The sequence below is a fragment of the Melanerpes formicivorus genome, unplaced genomic scaffold (assembly GCF_026170545.1).
Source record: "Melanerpes formicivorus ecotype bairdi unplaced genomic scaffold, bMelFor1.0.p_v2 SCAF_64, whole genome shotgun sequence".
Lineage (NCBI taxonomy): Eukaryota > Metazoa > Chordata > Aves > Piciformes > Picidae > Melanerpes > Melanerpes formicivorus.
In genome coordinates this window covers 3,927,075-3,944,909 of record NW_027142416.1, presented here as the reverse complement: position 1 = coordinate 3,944,909, position 17,835 = coordinate 3,927,075, and the positions used below count along the sequence as shown (strand labels likewise).

The following is a 17,835-nucleotide window of genomic DNA, read 5'->3' as shown; positions in this document are numbered from 1 at the left end:
CTAAACTGAGTTTGGCACTGTGACGTGCAGCTATTTTACTGCTAAAGAACACTCATGACACATAAAACAGAATAAAGAAAAGTTGACACTCTGCCATTTAATTCATTGAAGGAGAGGCTATTATAGATGTGTGCTCATAGCTACCACAGACAGGTTGGTCTTGGTGAAAGAATGAACAGGCAAGAAATAACCTTGCAAGGGTTTAGGTACTGAAAGCTAGCTCAAATAGTTGAGAGAAATCCCCTAGAAACTAAGAAAAGGAATAGTTGTATCTCACAGGATCACAGACATTAGGGGTTTGAAGGGACCTCCAGGGATCATGGAGTCCAACTTTCCCCTGCCAGAGCAGGACCACAGAATCCAGCACAGGTCACACAGGAATGCATCTGGATGGGTCTGGAAAGTCTCCAGAGAAGGAGATTCCACAGCCTCCCTGGGTAGCCTGCTCCAGTGCTCTGTGACCCTCCCAGTGAAGAAGTTCCCCCTTGTGTTGAGGTGGAACCTCCTGTGTGGTAGTTCATGTCCATTACCCCTTGTCCTGTATGGCTTAGGCACTTCAGTGACTTCAGAACCATGGCTCCTAGGTTAATAGAGCTTTCAGGGTTGGTTTATTTAGTTTAGTTTTGGCTTTTTGTGTTTTGGTTTGGTATTTTGTTTGTTTGGGTTCGGGTTTTTGTTGTTTGGGGTTTTATTTGGGGGTGGGGTGGGGTTGTGGGTTTTTTTGTTTGTTGGTTTGTTTTGGTTTGGGATTCTTTGTTTGTTTGTTTTTTCATTGAGAAAAACTGATTCACTCTCCCTTGCCCTTCTCTCAATGGTGCTGTAACAATTATGCTTGAAATATCTCCCCACATGGATCCTTTCATAACAGTGTTTTCAGTAGAAGAGTTGCAGTCAGCAGAATGAGGAAGTCACACACATCCACAAAGAGGTTTTGGAGTGTCTGCAATCAAGTTCTGTGTCACCTCAGTCTCTCTGTGCTAGTCAAAATGTTTGGTTATAAGGCAGCCATCGTGCCACTGCAACACAAAGAAGTGTGGCTGCTTCACAGAGCTGAGTAGAAGGCTCAGAGCTTGGTGAGACCAGCATTAAAGAGAAAGCATCTAAAACCCACCAGACCCTGTTGATAATTTGCCTGTCAACAGCTTCAACTACTGTAATAACAACTACAGAACAATACTCATATGCCAGACTGCAACAGATGGAGCCTTCACTTTTTCAGCAACTCAGATATCTTTTAGCAGCTCCATGCCTCAAACCAAATGAGAATGTAAAAAAGAAGATTCATGTTTAAAACATGGCCATTTAAAACACTGTTTTTTCCCCCCTGTACAACAAAGAAGATTCCCCAGAATTAAAATAACACAGAAAACATCACTGTGATATAAAGTCATGGACTAAACTCTGGGTTTAGGTCCTGGCACATATGGAGGAATTCAGTGTCTTTAATTAAGAATTAAAACAAGAGGGGAAAGAAAAAACAACACTGACTTTCTCCCCACCATTCAAAACTCAGTGTAAAAATTTAGAGTGGTATTTTAAGTCCCTGTCTGTCAAGTGAAACCTGCTTAATGGTTTGTAAATATCCATACTTGGTAAAGAAAGACTGCTCCATTGATAATGCAGAACAAGTGTACATGCTAATGACAGCACCATGGCAAGGGGTCATCTCCACCTGTTTGTCACCCATATAGCAAAGTTGTAACTTTTTGACCTATTTACCTTCCCTGACATTTGGAAACCTATTAGTCAAAAGGCTTAGAGAAATCAAGGTCTCTGAAGGGCTCGGAGATATGTTAATCCCTGACAATCACACCTGCTTTGGCAACTGTAATAACTGATTGTCTATGCAGCTTGGCTGATGGCTTTTGGGTGCCCCTTTCACTAGGAAGAAGGTCAGCTGGGTGACGAGGGGGGTAGTTCCTGCCTGTGTGGCATTCCCATTTGCTTCAGAAGGTTATTTGGTAGTGAAAAAAAAAGCAAAAAGAAAAATAAAAAATGTGACTCCAGCAAATGACCCATTCATAATCTGCTTGAGGCATGTGCTAAGGATCCTATCTAGGCCAGCGATGGGGGTCCTGCAGGACAGAAGGGGCAGGTAGGAAAAGATCCTAAAATATCTTACCCGAAGAAGAATGTGATTTTGCACCTCCGTTTACAGCAGGCAAATTATCCCCTGGTACACTTGTAAATTTCACTGGAGGAGTTGTCTGACTGCTGGGAAACATTTCAGCTGAACCTTCATACAAGTCATTGGCTGCTTCCACCGAATTCCAGGCAGGAGAAGGTTGGATGTTGTCATTTCTCGTGAATGACTCCAAAGAATCAATCAAATACTAAAGAATTAGAAGTATTGGAACAGATCACCAGACTTGGTCATCATTAAATGATTGACATTCATAGAGAATAGAGAAATAGGGTTTGCATATGTGAGCATATATACACACTATATATATATATATATATATATATATGTGTGTGTGTGTGTGTGTATTTATATATATATGTATATATATAGATGTATAAATGTATACATATATTTATATATGCATATATAAATGTATAAATGTATTTATATAAATGTGTATAAAAATATACACACACACACACATATATATGTGTATATATAAAAATGTTGGCGTGCAAACATTATCTTGCATTGCAACCACAATAAGCTTTGCAACATACAGCATTTCTCATTAAAAGCCCAGCTGCCGGTAGCCTATAACCTTCTACCCACTCTCTTTGGTTAAACAAACAACACATTCCTCTTTTCAAATGTCTCAGAATGACAGGTTGACCAGATCACTGAGAGAGAAGGAGGGGAGAAGGAGACAAACAGAAAGAAAGGGGAGAGGGGAAAGTAGAGTATGTGTGTGCAGGTAAGAGAGATGGAAGACTCTGGCAGTTTTAGGCTGATGCCTAGGAAAATTTCCCACAGATTGAAAAGTGGTAGAATGTAAATAGATTACCAGTGAATGGAAAAGTGAAAGTAATGATAAAGTCTAAATAATCCCATTGGTCTGGTAACTAACAGAATGTTAGTTATATAAACTCACTCTTTCCTCTCTTCAGCTTTTTTGCTCTAGCAGATACCAGCTGGCAGCTTTTGCTTGGCTGTTGCTGATTTTGGCTGCATTCTTGTTGTGGCTAAGTACTAACAAGCTACCATCTGCTCTTCTCTTTCTCTTTATGCCCCCCTTGTAGAGGGTGGGAAAAGGGAGCAGGGAGGGGTAAGCTGTTGGTAACCCCCTGGTTTTGTCCAGGGTGGTTCTTGTGATGTTTATAAATTGTAAATCTGTGTAAATATTGCACATTTTGCTTCATTTGCTTTCCAGATGAGCTGCTCTGGCAATTTCATATTTTTTTTTTGGGGGGTGGGTAATTTCAACCTTCAGCTTCCAAAGGATAGAAGGGGCAGATGTCAAATGTTGGAAAGAGATGGCAGTAGATACAAAGGGAGCAAGAAGTGCAAAGAGATTGGGGGGTGGGGGTAGCAGAAGACAAAAGAGAGAGAGGGTAGAGTGCAGGTACAAAATGAAGTGCAAGCACCACATCATTATGCTCCTTTGGAATCTGGCACTAAATCCAGGACTCTGGTGCTTCTAAATTTTTCTGCTGTCACCTGTGAACACTCCCCACTCATACATAGGCTCTCCAATGCCAGAAAGAGATGCTTTAAGAGTGGTGTAACCAATATGCATTAGCTCTCTCCCTATAGACTCTGTGTGGAGAGAGGGTAAAGCAGCTTCTTTACTGCTTGAACTAGGGGGAGATTAACCACAGGCAGAGGTGCAACATTGATTTCACTTAAGTATGTCCAGCAGATCAAGGGAGGTTCTCCTCCCCCTGTACACTGCCCTGCTGAGACCTCATCTAGTGTACTGAGTTCAGTTTAAGGCTCCCCTGCTGGGAGGGTCCAGCAGAGGGCTATGAGGATGCTGAAACGACTGGAGCACTGCCTGGTGAGGAAAGGCTGAGGGACCTCGGGCTGGTCAGTGTGGAGAGGTGAAGACTGAGAGGGGATTTAATAAATGTTTATAAATATCTCAGGCCTGGGGTTCAGGAGGGAGGGGACAGGCTCTGCTCACTTGCTCCCATGAGCAATGGATGTAAACTGCAGCACAGGAGGTTCCACCTCAACACAAGAGGGAACTTCTTTACTGTAAAGGTCACAGAGCCCTGGAGCAGGCTGCCCAGAGAGGTTGTGGAGTCTCCTTCTCTGGAGACATTCAAGGCCTGTCTGGGTGTATTCCTCTGTGACCTGAGCTCTGGTCCTGCTCTGGAAGGGGGCTTGGACTCAATGATATCTTTGAGTCCCTTCCAACCCTTTAACATCCTGTAAGTACCAACAGGTGGAAGCTCTATATGTCTCATCTTCCTCAGCATTTCATAGAAAAATAGTAACCCAGGTGAAAATGCTGCTTCTGAGGCTTTCCCACATATGAGGCAACATCTTTTTGCTGCTACTAGTTACTGGATACTGTCAGCATTCTGGATCTGAGTGCTCAAATCCTGTAAGCACGGGTCAATGGGGCTCTAAATAAAGTGATATTTATTATGATTCATTTAGATTTTTAATTAGAAAATTATATCTAATAAACTATAACAAAGCAGCAATGATGCTACTCTAAGAACCCAGAAATTAGGAAATCCCACAATTAAAACATGTCTGTGCAGGCAATTTTCAACATTATGTGTCTGCACAGAAAGATACAATCTTTAATTATAGAGCTGTATACTGTCATTCTCCAAGGATGCCTGCCTGCTTTAATGAGTGGATCCTTATCCTTATGTTATTCCTCATTTAACATTTGGCTCCAGGGCTCTAACTAATAGTTGCCATTCCACTTGAAAGTTAAGTCCTTCATTGCTCCCTGCATCAAAAGCCTAGATTCTGTGTCAGATTCAGAAAAAAACATCACTTTTCTAAAATAAAGGGGGAAAAAAAGGGCTTAGACTTAGTGCACCTATGTCCAAAATTCAGATCAGAAAGCACTGATTCTTGAATCACAGAATGCCAGGGGCTGAAAGAGACCTCGAAAGCTCATTCAATCCAATGCCCCAGCCAGAGCAGAACCACCCAGACCAGATCACACAGGAAAGGAACACTCCCCTAATCATCTTTGTGGCTCTGTGCTAGACTCTCTCTAGTATCCCCCTGTCCCTCTTGAACCAAGGGGCTCAGAACTGGACACAATACTCCAGATGTGGTCTCACCAGGGCAGAGTACAGGGGGAGAAGAACCTCTCTCAACTTACTCACCACAGCCCTTCTAATCCACCCCAGGATGCCATTGGCCTTCTTGGCCACCAGAGCACATTGCTGGCTCATAGTCAACCTCCCATCCACCAGGACCCCCAGGTCCTTTTCCCCTTCACTGCTCTCCAGCAGCTCAGTCCCCAACCTATACTGCCCAACAGGGTTGTTCTTTCCCAGGTGCAAGACTCTCCCTTTGCCCTTGCTGAGCTTCATTCCATTTCTCCCTGCCCAGCTCTCAGCCTGTCTCAGTCTGGCTGAATGGCAGCACAACCCTCCTGTGTCAGCCCCTCCACCCAGTTTGTGTTCCCAGCAAACTTGCTGACAGTGCTCTCTGTGCCCTCATCCAGGTCATTGATGAATATATTAAACAGAACTGGTACTGACCCCTGAGGGACTCCACTGGACAGAGGCCTCCAACTAGACTCTGTCCCATTGACCACAACTCTGACTTCCTTCCTTCTGCCAGTTCCCATCCACCTCACTACCTGATCATCCATACCACACTGCCTCAGCTTAGCTGTGAGTGATGGTGTCAACCCTTAAATAAGCCTTTGGAACCTTCTGTTGAATTTACTTTTTCATAGGAGTTTGCCTGAGTGGCCATGCATGTATATAAAACTGTATTCATGCTATTAGGTCAGGCTGTATTATAAAGAACTCAAAGGCTAGAAAGGATAACACCATGGGCGATGGCTTCCTCCCTTCAGTAGCTAAGACAGTATGGATAATTCTACCAGAACAATTTCTTGTTTCCATGTTGTAGACAGAAGGTAAGGTGAGGAAGGTGGCATTCAAAAGCGCTGATCACTCATCTGTAGTGGATAATTCTATATTCTGTACCTATTAGATAAGGCAGAGAAGATAAGAAAGCTGAATGAAAAAAAAACCCAAACAACCCAATACCTTATTTTTCCCTTGAAGAATTGTGTTTTCCAGAGTCTCCTCTGTTTGCTGCACAAGTACTTTAACCCTGTACTGGGTGATTATTCCGTTTGGTTGCTGTGGCTTTCTCCATATGATTTTTATTTGTGTGGCTTCCACTTCTGCTAGATGTAAATCTGAGACAGCACCTGGGACTGAATATTTGACAAGAAACTTGATTTAATTACAAGCCTGTGATTACTGCAAACTTTTTCAGCACTGTGTACAAAGTAAAACAGACAATCTAATCAAATGTCACATCATAGACTCATAGAATTCTTAGGGTTGAAAGGCACCTCAAGGATCAGCCAGTTCCAAACCCCACTGCAGGGACACCTCACAATAGATCAAGTTGCTCACAGCCACATCCAGCCTGGCCTTCACAACCTCCAGGCATGAGGCTTCCACCACCTCCCTGGGCAACCTGTGCCAGTCTCTCACCACCCTCATGAAGAACAACTTCTTCCTAACATCCAATCTCAATCTACCCATTTCTAGTTTTTCTCCATTCCCCCAGTCCTATCACTCCCTGACACCCTCAAAAGTCCCTCTCCAGCTTTCTTGGAGCCCCCTTTCAGATACTGGAATGCCACAATAAGGTCTCCCCAGAGCCTTCTCTTCTCCAGAGTGAACAGCCCCAACTCTCTCAGTCTGTCTCCACAGCAGAGCAGCTCCAGCCCTCTGCTCATCCTCATGGCCATTCTCGGACACCTTCCAGCACCTCCAGATCCTTCCTGGAACAGAGGCTCCAGAACTGGACACAATGCTCCAGGTGGGGTCTCAGCAGAGAGGAGCAGAGGTGGAGAGTCACCTGCCTCAACCTGCTGGCTATGCTTCTCTTGCTGTACTCTAGGCTGTGCTCAGCTCTCTGGGCTGCAAGTGCACACTGCTGGCTCCTGTTGAGCTTCTCCTCCACCAGCACCCCCAAGTCCTTTTCTTCAGGGCTGCTCTCAAGCCAGTCCCTGCCCAGCCTATATCGGTGCCTGGGATTGCCCTGACCCAGCTGCAGGACCTTGCACTTGGTTTTGTTGATACTCTGTGCAGCTGGAGAGTTACTTCAGGTGTTGAGTTTTTTATTAGCAAACAAATTACAGTTCTAAAAATATGCACACCTTTTTTTGGACATAGATGGCACATGTATGACTATGGTTAGATCCTAAGATCATGTCCATCAAGATAGCTCCACTGAAGTCAGTGCCAGCATGGCTGGCTATATCTTTGCTAGCTTCCTGGGTGGAATCTTAAGTATATTGAAAATGAAATCTTAACACTAAATACCTCAAAACCAACATATATGAAAGTGAAGAAAATGTAGTTTCAAAATCAAAAGAGAGCATGGGAGGGAGAGAGAGGCTGTCAGAATCTGTCAGGATGGGTGCAAGCAAGAAACAGCAGCCCACAGTTCTGGTGCACAGCTGAAAAGTGCACATCAAGCAGTGTTCTAGTTTGGAGTGGGACAGATTGCTCCATTGCTCCCAAAGGGGCAACAGAATAAGGCTCACACCAATGGATTGGATAGCAATGGAAAGTTTAAATGGAAAAGCAATTCATGTACTACACAAACTACAAAGCATAGTGGTGAGCACAGCAAAGCCTACAAAGCTCAAAGAAATCCCCAGTCTAAACTTAACACAAAAGTTCCTTCACACCAGGTCAAAACCCAAACACTTCCCTTCTCCCCACCTGGGATTCACCAAAGACCCCAGGGCTCTTTCTTCCCCCACTCCCCATTGCTAGGATGGTTTCAGGCTGTCCAGGCCTGACCTGTCCCCCACCTTTTTACCCTGGCATTAGGCCTAAATAGGCCAAGATTGCACAGAAAAAAAGGTTACTCAGGCCAAAGGGGTCTGGGATACTCCCCCATTGTTACCAGGTAAGAGAGGGTCTCTCTCCTATGGGATCAGAGAGGGAAGAAAGAGAGAGACAATAACTTTGCAGCCAGATTGATAAGGGTGCAGGATTTATGGGCAGAAACAGACTATTGCCTGTGTCCACCCACTGGGCTGGACACTGTGGACACTGGAGGGCTCAAATCTGTGGCTTCTTTTATGAAGGCACCCAGCTTAAATGGCCACAAAACCATAAAAGAATAAATTAAGAAGCTGAAAAAGAAAAAAAAAAAAAAAGCAATATGTCATACAACTTGCTCACTGCTCTTTTGTAACAGCTTTTGGTTCAATTTCTTCATTAACTCTTCAGTAATAAGGATACGCTATGGTAGGTTGAACTGATGGACATCCTACCAGGATGGGCCATGAGGATGATCAGAGGGCTGGAGCACCTTTCCTATGGGGACAGACTGAGAGAGCTGGAGCTGTTCAGTCTGGAGAAAAGAAGGCTCTGAGGTGACCTAATTGTGGCCTTCCAGTATCTGAAGGGGGCCTACAAGAAGGCTGGGCAGGGACTTCTCAGGATATCAGGTTGTGATAGGACTAGGGGGAATGGAATGAAGCTGAAGGTAGGGAGATTCAAGCTGGACATGAGGAAGAAGCTCTTCATTGTGAGAGCAGTGAAGCTCTGGAGTGGGTTGTCCAGGGAGGTGATTGGGGTGCTGTCCCTGGAGGTGTTTAAGCCCAGGCTGGATGAGGCTGTGGCCAGCCTGATCTAGTGTAGGGTGTCCCTGCCCATGTCAGGGGGGTTGGAACTACATGATCCTCGTGTCATCATGCCTAGTTTGAAAGAGTACACTTTGAATTTTGCTTTTAGCCTGGTATTCTTTAGGTTTTTGAGATGTTAGGAAGAGATAATGCTTCTTTATTTACCATAGCTGTACCTCACATGAGTCCCTAAGCTTTAATTTCTCAGTGGTCTTTTGATCAGCATTCTTATGTAGAAGCTGTTCTAGATGGGCAGATTGAGATTGGATGTTAGGAACAAATTCTTTCCTGTGAGGGTGGTGGAAGACTGGCACAGGTTTCCCATGGAGGTGGTTGAGGCTCCTTCCCTGCAGATCTTCAAGGTGAGGCTTGAGGAGGCCCTGGGCAGCCTGATCTAGTTGAGAATGTCCCTGCTGACTGTGGGGAGGTCAGACTGGATGAGCTTTGGAGATCCCTTCTGGCCTGGACCATTCTGTGATTCTATTTTTCTATGATTCAGTGATCCTGTGATTCTGTGATCCTGTGATTCTAAGATTCTATGTCTTGTTGTCTTTAATTTTTCTGTGTCTTTGATATTCTTCTTGAGACTAGCTGTTCACCTAGGATGTGGGCTCACAATGGAGTTATCAGAAGGTTAATTCTGGTTTCTGTTTTGCTTCCTGTACCTTTCCTAGGCAATACCATGCTGCCTAACTTTCTGGCTATTGCCAGACTTTTTTATAAGCCTCTTCTATGGACATTTCAATCTCAGACAACTCAATTTGACTCAAAACTCATATTTCATAGAATCATAGAATCAACCAGGTTGGAAAAGACCTCAGAGATCAAGTGCAACCTATTACCTAATACCTAACACCTCCTGACAACTAAACCATGTCTTCAAGTGCCACATCCAATTCTTTCTTGAACACATCCAGGGATGGTGACTCCACCACCTCCCTGGGCAGCACATTCCAATGGCCAGTCTCTCTTTCTGGGAAGAACTATCTCCTCACCTCCAGCCTAAACCTCCCCTGACACAGTGTGAGACTGTGTCCTCTTGTTCTGGTGCTGCTTGCCTGGGAGAAGAGACCAACCCCCACCTGCCTACAACCTCCTTTCAGGGAGTTGTAGAGAGCTATGGTCTCTGGTAAAGGTGGCTCCATTAGAGACTGGAGAGGTGCTTGGATTTGGTGAAAATGAGACAAACAAGAAGTTTAATAACGACGCTGGGGCTGCACCAGCCAGCCATGGGGAATCCTGCGCTCTTCTTTCTTTGCCACTTGCTGCCATCTCACGGCGAATAGAGAGGTCTGCAGCTTAATTACAGTACCCGAACACAACTACTTGCTTCCAGGCAAGAACTACAATTCTGCCACAATCTCTGGAGGCTTCTGGTAGCAAGCAAATTTAGTGATCATGGGATATACTGCACACAAATAGATTAATCAGTTGACAAAATAAATGTTACCCAATGAGCTTTTTATCCCTGTCTTGTGAAACTCTTACTACACACTTGGTTTTTGGTTTGTTGTTTTGTTTTATTTTTCATTAGCAAAGTATTTATAGAATCACAGAACCAACCAGGTTGGAAAAAATCTTGGAGATCATCAAGTCCAACCTATCACCTAATACCTAACACCTCCTGACAACTAAACCATGGCTTCAAGTGGCACATCCAAGCCTTTTTTGAACACCTCCAGGGATGGGGACTCCACCACCTCCCTGGGCAGCACATTCCAAGGGACAATTACTCTTTCTGGGAAGAACTTGCTCCTCACCTCCAGCCTAAACTTCCCCTGGCACAGCTTGAGACTGTGTCCTCTTGTTCTGGTGCTGGTTGCCTGGGAGAAGAGACCAACCCCCACCTGGCTACAACCTCCCTTCAGGGAGTTGTAGACAGCAAGAAGGTCTCCCCTGAGCCTCCTCTTCTCCAGGCTAAGCAATTCCAGCTCCCTCAGCCTCTCCTCACAGGGCTGTGCTCCAGACCTCTCCTCAGCCTCGTTGCCCTTCTCTGGACATGTTCAAGTGTCTCAATGTCCTTCTTAAACTGAAGGGCCCAGAACTGGACACAGGACTCAAGGTGTGGCCGAATCAGTGCTGAGCACAGGGGCAGAATGACTTCCCTGCTCCTGTTGGCCAAACTATTCCTGATACAGGCCAGGATGCCCTTGGCCTTCTTGGCTGCCTGGACACACTGCTGGCTCATGTTCAGCTGCTGTTGACCAGTACCCTCAGGTCCCTTTCTGCCTGGCTGCTCTCCAGCCACTCTGACCTCAGCCTGTAGTCCTGCATGGGGTTGTTGTGGGCCGTGTGTGGAACCTGGCACTTGGACTTGTTGAATGCCATCCTGTTGGACTCTCCTATCTGTCCATCCTGTCAAGGTCCCTCTGCAGAGCTCTCCTACCCTCTAACAGACCGGCTCCTGTCTCCAACTTACTGTCATCTGCAAACTTACTGATGATGGACTGAATTTAAAAGACCCTGAAGAGAGAAGTGAAAGCTATTACCATGCACAGTCCATTCACCCCATTTCTGCATGCTCACTTACCATCTGCAGGAGTGAAAACAGTAAGGTTAGTCTTTGGCCCAACTCCAGCACTTGTCTCAGCACTGACATACACATCATAGGTTGTAAAAGGCACAAGGTTACTAAATACAAACTTCTGATCTTTTGTACTGTTTTCCAGAATATGCCCTGGAATGAAAAATGAAAAGGTTCTATCTCAAAAATGAGAACAGTCTGCAGCTGCTTTCCAAGGTGGGCAACAATGAAAAGCCAAATTTATTTGTTAAAAACCCCCTAATTTGACACCAACTTCATTGGAAGTAATGCTGAATATATGGAGGAAAAAACCCATGAAAACAGGTAAGCAACTAAAAAAGCCACCTCAGGAAAGTTTGGGGTTCAAGAGGAAAGGAGATTCTTTGTTTATAAATTAATTGCAATTGCTTTTCCTATGTGGTGCAAATAGTGTACAGTTCATTAACTTCTTACTTAGCTACAGGCAGTTACATACCTCCTCTATGAGGACAGGATGAGGGAGTTAGGGTTGTTCAGCCCAGAGAAGACAAGGCTAGAGACTTTCCAGTACCTGAAGGGGACCTACAAGAAGGCTACAGAGGGACTGTTTACAAAGGCCTGCAGTGACAGGATGAGGAGCAATGGTTTGAAGTAAGAGAAGAGCAGATTTAACTTGGATGTTAAGAGGAAGTTCCTTACTGTGAGGGTAGTGGAACAATGCAACAGGTTGCCGAGGGAGGTGGTTGAGGACCCATCCTTGGAGATACTCAAGGTGAGGCTCAGCAGGGCTCTGGGCAACCTGGTCTGATGAAGGATGTCCCTGCTAACTGCAGGGAGTTTAGACTAGATGACCTGTGGAGGTCCCTTCCAACCCAAACTAGTCTATGATTCTATGTCAGAGTTAGAAAAAAAACCCAACAAAACCATCACAACAGACTCACAAAGTTGATTGCACATTATGCAGGAATGAAATATTCCACAGAAATCTTTAAGAGGAAGAAGAAGGGAGGAGAAGAAAGAAGAAGAAAGAGGAAAAAGAAGAAAAAGAAGAGGAAGAAAGAAGAAGAAGAAAGAAGTGGAAGAAGAAGAACAAGAAAGAAGAAGAAGAACAAGAAAGAAGAAGATCAAGAAAGAAGAAGAACAAGAAAGAAGAAGAAGAACAAGAAAGAGAAACAAGAAGAACAAGAAAGAGAAACAAGAAGAACGAGAAAGAGGAACAAGAAGAACAGGAAGAACAAGAAAGAGAAACAAGAAGAAGCAAAAAAAAAAAACAAGAAAGAAGAAGAAAGAAGAACCAGAAGAAGAAGAAAAGGAGTCAAGGTAAGATAAAGGATGAGTTGGATACATAAGCACTGTAATTCAGCTGCCAGCTTAGCCTGTCAGCTCTCTAAAAGAGTGAGGAAAGTTGGTTTCCTCCACTCTAATTTAAGTGAATAGAATTATGTACTCTTCCTCATGATCAACAGGCCTCCCCCCTAAAAGTAACCACAAATCTAATAAAAAGTCTGATAGTAAAAGGGATCCATAGCACAGCTTTCAAATGTTAATTCTTGTTTGGTAGGGGCACTGAGAATACAAGGGGAAGGAAATAATGACCAAAAAAATAAAGGAGGGGGGAAAAAAAGAAGAAAAGCAAACAGAAAGATCAATTCAAACCTTACCAGATGGTCCATATAGCTCAACTCTGTAGCTAAACTTTCCTGTTGCTATGGTTGGTGGGTCCCACAGCACTAAGAAAGTCTTTGCTGTAATGTTGCTCTTGGCAAAATTTTGTGGTGGACCTTCTGGAACTTGAAGAAGAAAAGAAAAGAGAAAAAAAGAAAGGAAAGAAAAAAAGAAAAGAAAATAAAGTCTTTGAACATCAAATAATTCATCCTTAGATTTCCAAGAAACAGACAATTCATTTTTAAATAGAAACATTAAATGTTCTTGAAGGGAAGATATGTTAAAAGCACATCTCATTAAAATGTCTTCTTTTAGATCTACATATATTATAATATTAATTATGTTGTTACACAATTTTGTTAATAGAATAGGACAGACTAAACCAGAGACCTTCGAGATCATCATGTCCAACCTACCATAATTTTATTATTATGATAATATTATAATGAACATTAATATATTATATGTTAAAATGGTGTTTGTATATGATTTGGTTTTTAAGGGTATCAGAGAGTCATAGAACTGTCAGGGTTGGAAGGGACCTCCAGGATCATCCAGTTCCAACCCCCCTGCCATGGCCAGGGATATCTCACACTACAGCAGGTTGCTCACAGCCACATCCAGCCTGGCCTGAAAAACCTCCAGGCATGAGGCTTCTACCATGTCCCTGGGGAGCCTGTGCCAGTCTCTCACCACCCTCATGGGGAACAACTTCTTCCTGACATCCAATCTCAATCTACCCAGTTCTAGTTTTGCTCCTTTGTCCCCAGTCCTATCACTCCCTGACACCCTCAAAAGGCCCTCTCCAGCTTTCTTGTAGTCCCTTTAGATACTGGAAGGCCACAATTAGGTCTCCTTGGAGCCTTCTCTTCTCCAGACTGAACAGCCCCAACTCTCTCAGTCTGTCTCCACAGCAGAGGAGCTCCAGCCCTCTGCTCATCCTCGTGGCCCTTGTCTGGACACCTTCCAGCACCTCCAGATCCTTCTTCTAATAAAGACTCCAGAACTGGACAGTGTACTCCAGGTGGGGTCTCAGCAGAGTGGAGCAGAGGGGGAGAATCACTTCCCTTGACCTGCTGGCTATGCTTCGCTTGCTGGAACAAAGGATGTGATTTGCTTTCTGGGCTGTAAGTGCTCACTGCTGGCTCATGTTGAGCTTCTCACCCACAAACAAAAGGTTTCAAGAGAGCTGTTAGTATGAAAACTCTGACAGTCAAAAGTGGCAGGAACTCTAACAAGTCTAGCATAGATTACATCATGATATAATTCAGATGGACAAACTAAGAGAGTTGGGGCTGTTCAGTCTGGAGAAGAGAAGGCTCCCAGGAGACCTTCTTGTGGCCTTCCAGTATCTGAAGGGGGCTACAAGAAAGCTGGGGAGGGACTTTTAGGGTGTCAGGGAGTGATAGGACTGGGGACAAAGGAGCAAAACTAGAAATGGGTAGATTCAGATTGGATGTTAGGAAGCAGTTGTTCCCCATGAGGGTGGTGAGAGACTGGCACAGGTTGCCCAGGGAGGTGGTGGAAGCCTCATCCCTGGAGGTTTTTCAGGCCAGGCTGGATGTGGCTGTGAGCAACCTGCTGTAGTGTGAGGTGTCCCTGCCCCTGGCAGGGGGGTTGGAACTGGATGATCCTTGAGGTCACTTCCAACCCTGACAATGCTGTGATTCTATGATCCTTTGAATAGTTCCACACACTTTCAGCCGACTCCATCAGGTAAAATCAAGTAATCATGCAAAAAGAAGATGATGATACGGATAAAGTTGGATTCAGTTTGAAGTATCTTACCACATAACTTCAACCTAATATCTGTGTAGTTTTCCTATAACTTTGAGGACTTAGTTTCAATTTGGGAGGAGCACATACCAGACTCTGGTGTCCGGACAATTGCACTGTCGATGTAGCCTGCTTCAGTGGTCACTGCAGAGACTTCAAAAAGGTAGGTGGTGTATGGCCTCAGGTTAGTTATGACAAAGCTAATTGGCTCATTCCATGCAGAGCTCATCTGGCTTGGCGCCTCTGGACTCAGGGTAGCTGTAACCTGTGAAGGAAGCGTGGGCTTGCCAAAAGTTGTTGAAGGAGTGGTAGTGCTCCACAAAAATGATTCACTGTTATCCTACAAAGACAGAATGCACAACATGATAGAGCTGCATTTAGAAGCTGCAGTTGTAAAGATATAGAGGTTAAAGGAAAGAAATAAATAAATTATTTTAAATTTAAATAGTAAAATGAATCCATCAAATACATTCATAGAATATATAAATAAAAGATTAAACATGAAAATAATGAAATAAAATAATAAAATAAACCCAATAAAACATTAAAATAACTTCATGAAATAATAAAACAATGTAATTAATTCATAAAATAAAATAAAATAGCAAATTAAAATAAAAGGATGGGGGAAGGGAAGGGAAGGGAAGGGAAGGGAAGGGAAGGGAAGGGAAGGGAAGGGAAGGGAAGGGAAGGGAAGGGAAGGGAAGGGAAGGGAAGGGAAGGGAAGGGAAGGGAAGGGAAGGGAAGGGAAGGGAAGGGAAGGGAAGGGAAGGGAAGGGAAGGGAAGGGAAGGGAAGGGAAGGGAAGGGAAGGGAAGGGAAGGGAAGGGAAGGGAAGGGAAGGGAAGGGAAGGGAAGGGAAGGGAAGGGAAGGGAAGGGAAGGGAAGGGAAGGGAAGGGAAGGGAAGGGAAGGGAAGGGAAGGGAAGGGAAGGGAAGGGAAGGGAAGGGAAGGGAAGGGAAGGGAAGGGAAGGGAAGGGAAGGGAAGGGAAGGGAAGGGAAGGGAAGGGAAGGGAAGGGAAGGGAAGGGAAGGGAAGGGAAGGGAAGGGAAGGGAAGGGAAGGGAAGGGAAGGGAAGGGAAGGGAAGGGAAGGGAAGGGAAGGGAAGGGAAGGGAAGGGAAGGGAAGGGAAGGGAAGGGAAGGGAAGGGAAGGGAAGGGAAGGGAAGGGAAGGGAAGGGAAGGGAAGGGAAGGGAAGGGAAGGGAAGGGAAGGGAAGGGAAGGGAAGGGAAGGGAAGGGAAGGGAAGGGAAGGGAAGGGAAGGGAAGGGAAGGGAAGGGAAGGGAAGGGAAGGGAAGGGAAGGGGAGTTAGGCAACTTGACACCAGAATAAACATGAAAAGCTAAATTGCACACCACAATAAACATTACTATATGTCTCCAGTGACCAAAACAATGCCACCAATTCTTGCTTTCTCTAATGGAATGTTGTATAGTAAAAAAGAACCAGAAATATCAAAATAAAGAAAACTGAAAGCAAAAAATATTATCTATGTTATTTTTTTTCTCTTAAAAAGATGCCAAATTTATTTTTTCTTTGCAGTTTTACTCTGATAAATCTAATCTTTGAGAGGAAAAGTATTCCATTTAAACTGATTTGAATGGAAAGCTTTTCCTTCAGCCTTTATATTCCAGTTTGGGGCCTCAGTTTGTGAAGTCTTTGGAATTGGTTTCAAACCTTCAGTGTTTTGTGTCTCAAAATTCAAATGCAAACTGTGTTCTGTGGCTTGAGCCTATGTCTAATTTTAAAGGTTTATAGCACTTACATTACATTCTGGTAACCTCCTAGACAGAAGGTCCTCTACTTTAACCAAGACGTCTTTCACTACAATTCCACTTCTTGCATGTTTCACACTAATCTTGAAACTTCTGATCTTGCCATTTGGTTGTCGAGGAAGAAACCAGATCAGATTTACAGCTGAAGAATTTAAGGCTTCAACTGTGAGATTCACTACTTTGCCTGGAGCTTGAAAACAAAACAAAACAAAAGCAGTGAGACATACTCTTCTTTTCAGCACAGGGAAAAAAAGGATCATTTAGTGTTTTTTTGGTTCTTTTCTTTTCTTTTTTTTTCTGGCAATGCTATCTCTACCTTCCAAGACCCGAGGGAAGTAAATAACAACCATTTGCAGGCACCAGTACAGGTTAGAGGCTGTCCTGCTGGAAGGCAGCTCCACAGAGCAAGACCTTGGAGTCCTAGCAAACAGCAAGTTCTGCATGGGACAGCAATGTGCCCTGGTGGCCAAGAGAGCCAATGGGATCCTGGGGTGCAGCAAGAAAAGTGTGGCCAGCAGGGCTGGGGAGGTTCTGCTCCCCCTCTGCTCTGCCCTGCTCAGACTACACCTGTGTCCAGTTCTGGGCTCCTCAGTTCAAGAGAGACAGAGACCTGCTGGAGAGAGTCCAAGGGAGAGCCACAAGGATGCTTAGGAGACTTGAGCATCTCCCCTGTGAAGAGAGACTGAGAGCCCTGGGGCTGTTTAGTCTGGAGAAGAGAAGGCTGAGAGGGGATCTGATCAATGTCTATCAATAGCTGAGGGCTGGGTGTCAAGTGGAGGGGGCCAAGGTCTTTTGGGTGGTGCACAGCAATAAGCCAAGGAACAATGGAGACAAACTTGATCAGAGAAGGTTTCAGCATTAGGAGAAACTTCTTTGCAGTGAGGGTGACAGAGCCCTGGAGCAGGCTGCCCAGAGAGGTTATGGAGTCTCCTTCTCTGAACGCATTCCAACCCCACCTGGATGCATTCCTGTGCAGACTGCCCTGGGTGATGCTGCTTTGGCAGGGGCTTGGACTAAATGGTTTCTGGAGGTCCCTTCCAACCTCTAATGTTCTGTAATTCTGTGATACAAACTCATGTAAAGTAGTTGACATGCAAGCAGCTCTTTTCTGATCTAGTTTAAGTGAGAAATATAATTATATCTGTCTCATAATAATACAGCAACTGGTTTTGTGAAGTGAAAAATATCGTCCTAGAAGCAACTCATCATAACTGTGCTGGAAGTAGCAATTGTGGCCCACTTTTGTTTAAGAGCAGATGGAGCTCTGGGTGCTCTATTTTACTTTACCTGTGTCACCGTTTCAGCTGGATATAGATTTTTGGTAGCTTTATATAGCAGCT

The 17,835-nt window shown here is 44.4% G+C and overlaps 1 protein-coding gene across 1 annotated transcript in view; it reads right to left on the bottom strand.

The window, feature by feature from the left end:
- Positions 1-17,835, bottom strand: part of LOC137453294 (phosphatidylinositol phosphatase PTPRQ-like) — a gene marked incomplete at its 3' end in the record, with an annotated part of 98,629 nt that overhangs the window by 38,173 nt on the left and 42,621 nt on the right. Inside the window, exons 22-27 of the mRNA XM_068162434.1 lie at positions 16,486-16,685; positions 14,812-15,061; positions 12,942-13,070; positions 11,308-11,454; positions 6,163-6,335; positions 2,123-2,333 (exon numbers count right to left, since the gene is read on the bottom strand). Coding sequence (XP_068018535.1) covers positions 2,123-2,333; positions 6,163-6,335; positions 11,308-11,454; positions 12,942-13,070; positions 14,812-15,061; positions 16,486-16,685 — 1,110 coding nt within the window. The remainder of the gene's footprint in view (positions 1-2,122; positions 2,334-6,162; positions 6,336-11,307; positions 11,455-12,941; positions 13,071-14,811; positions 15,062-16,485; positions 16,686-17,835) is intronic.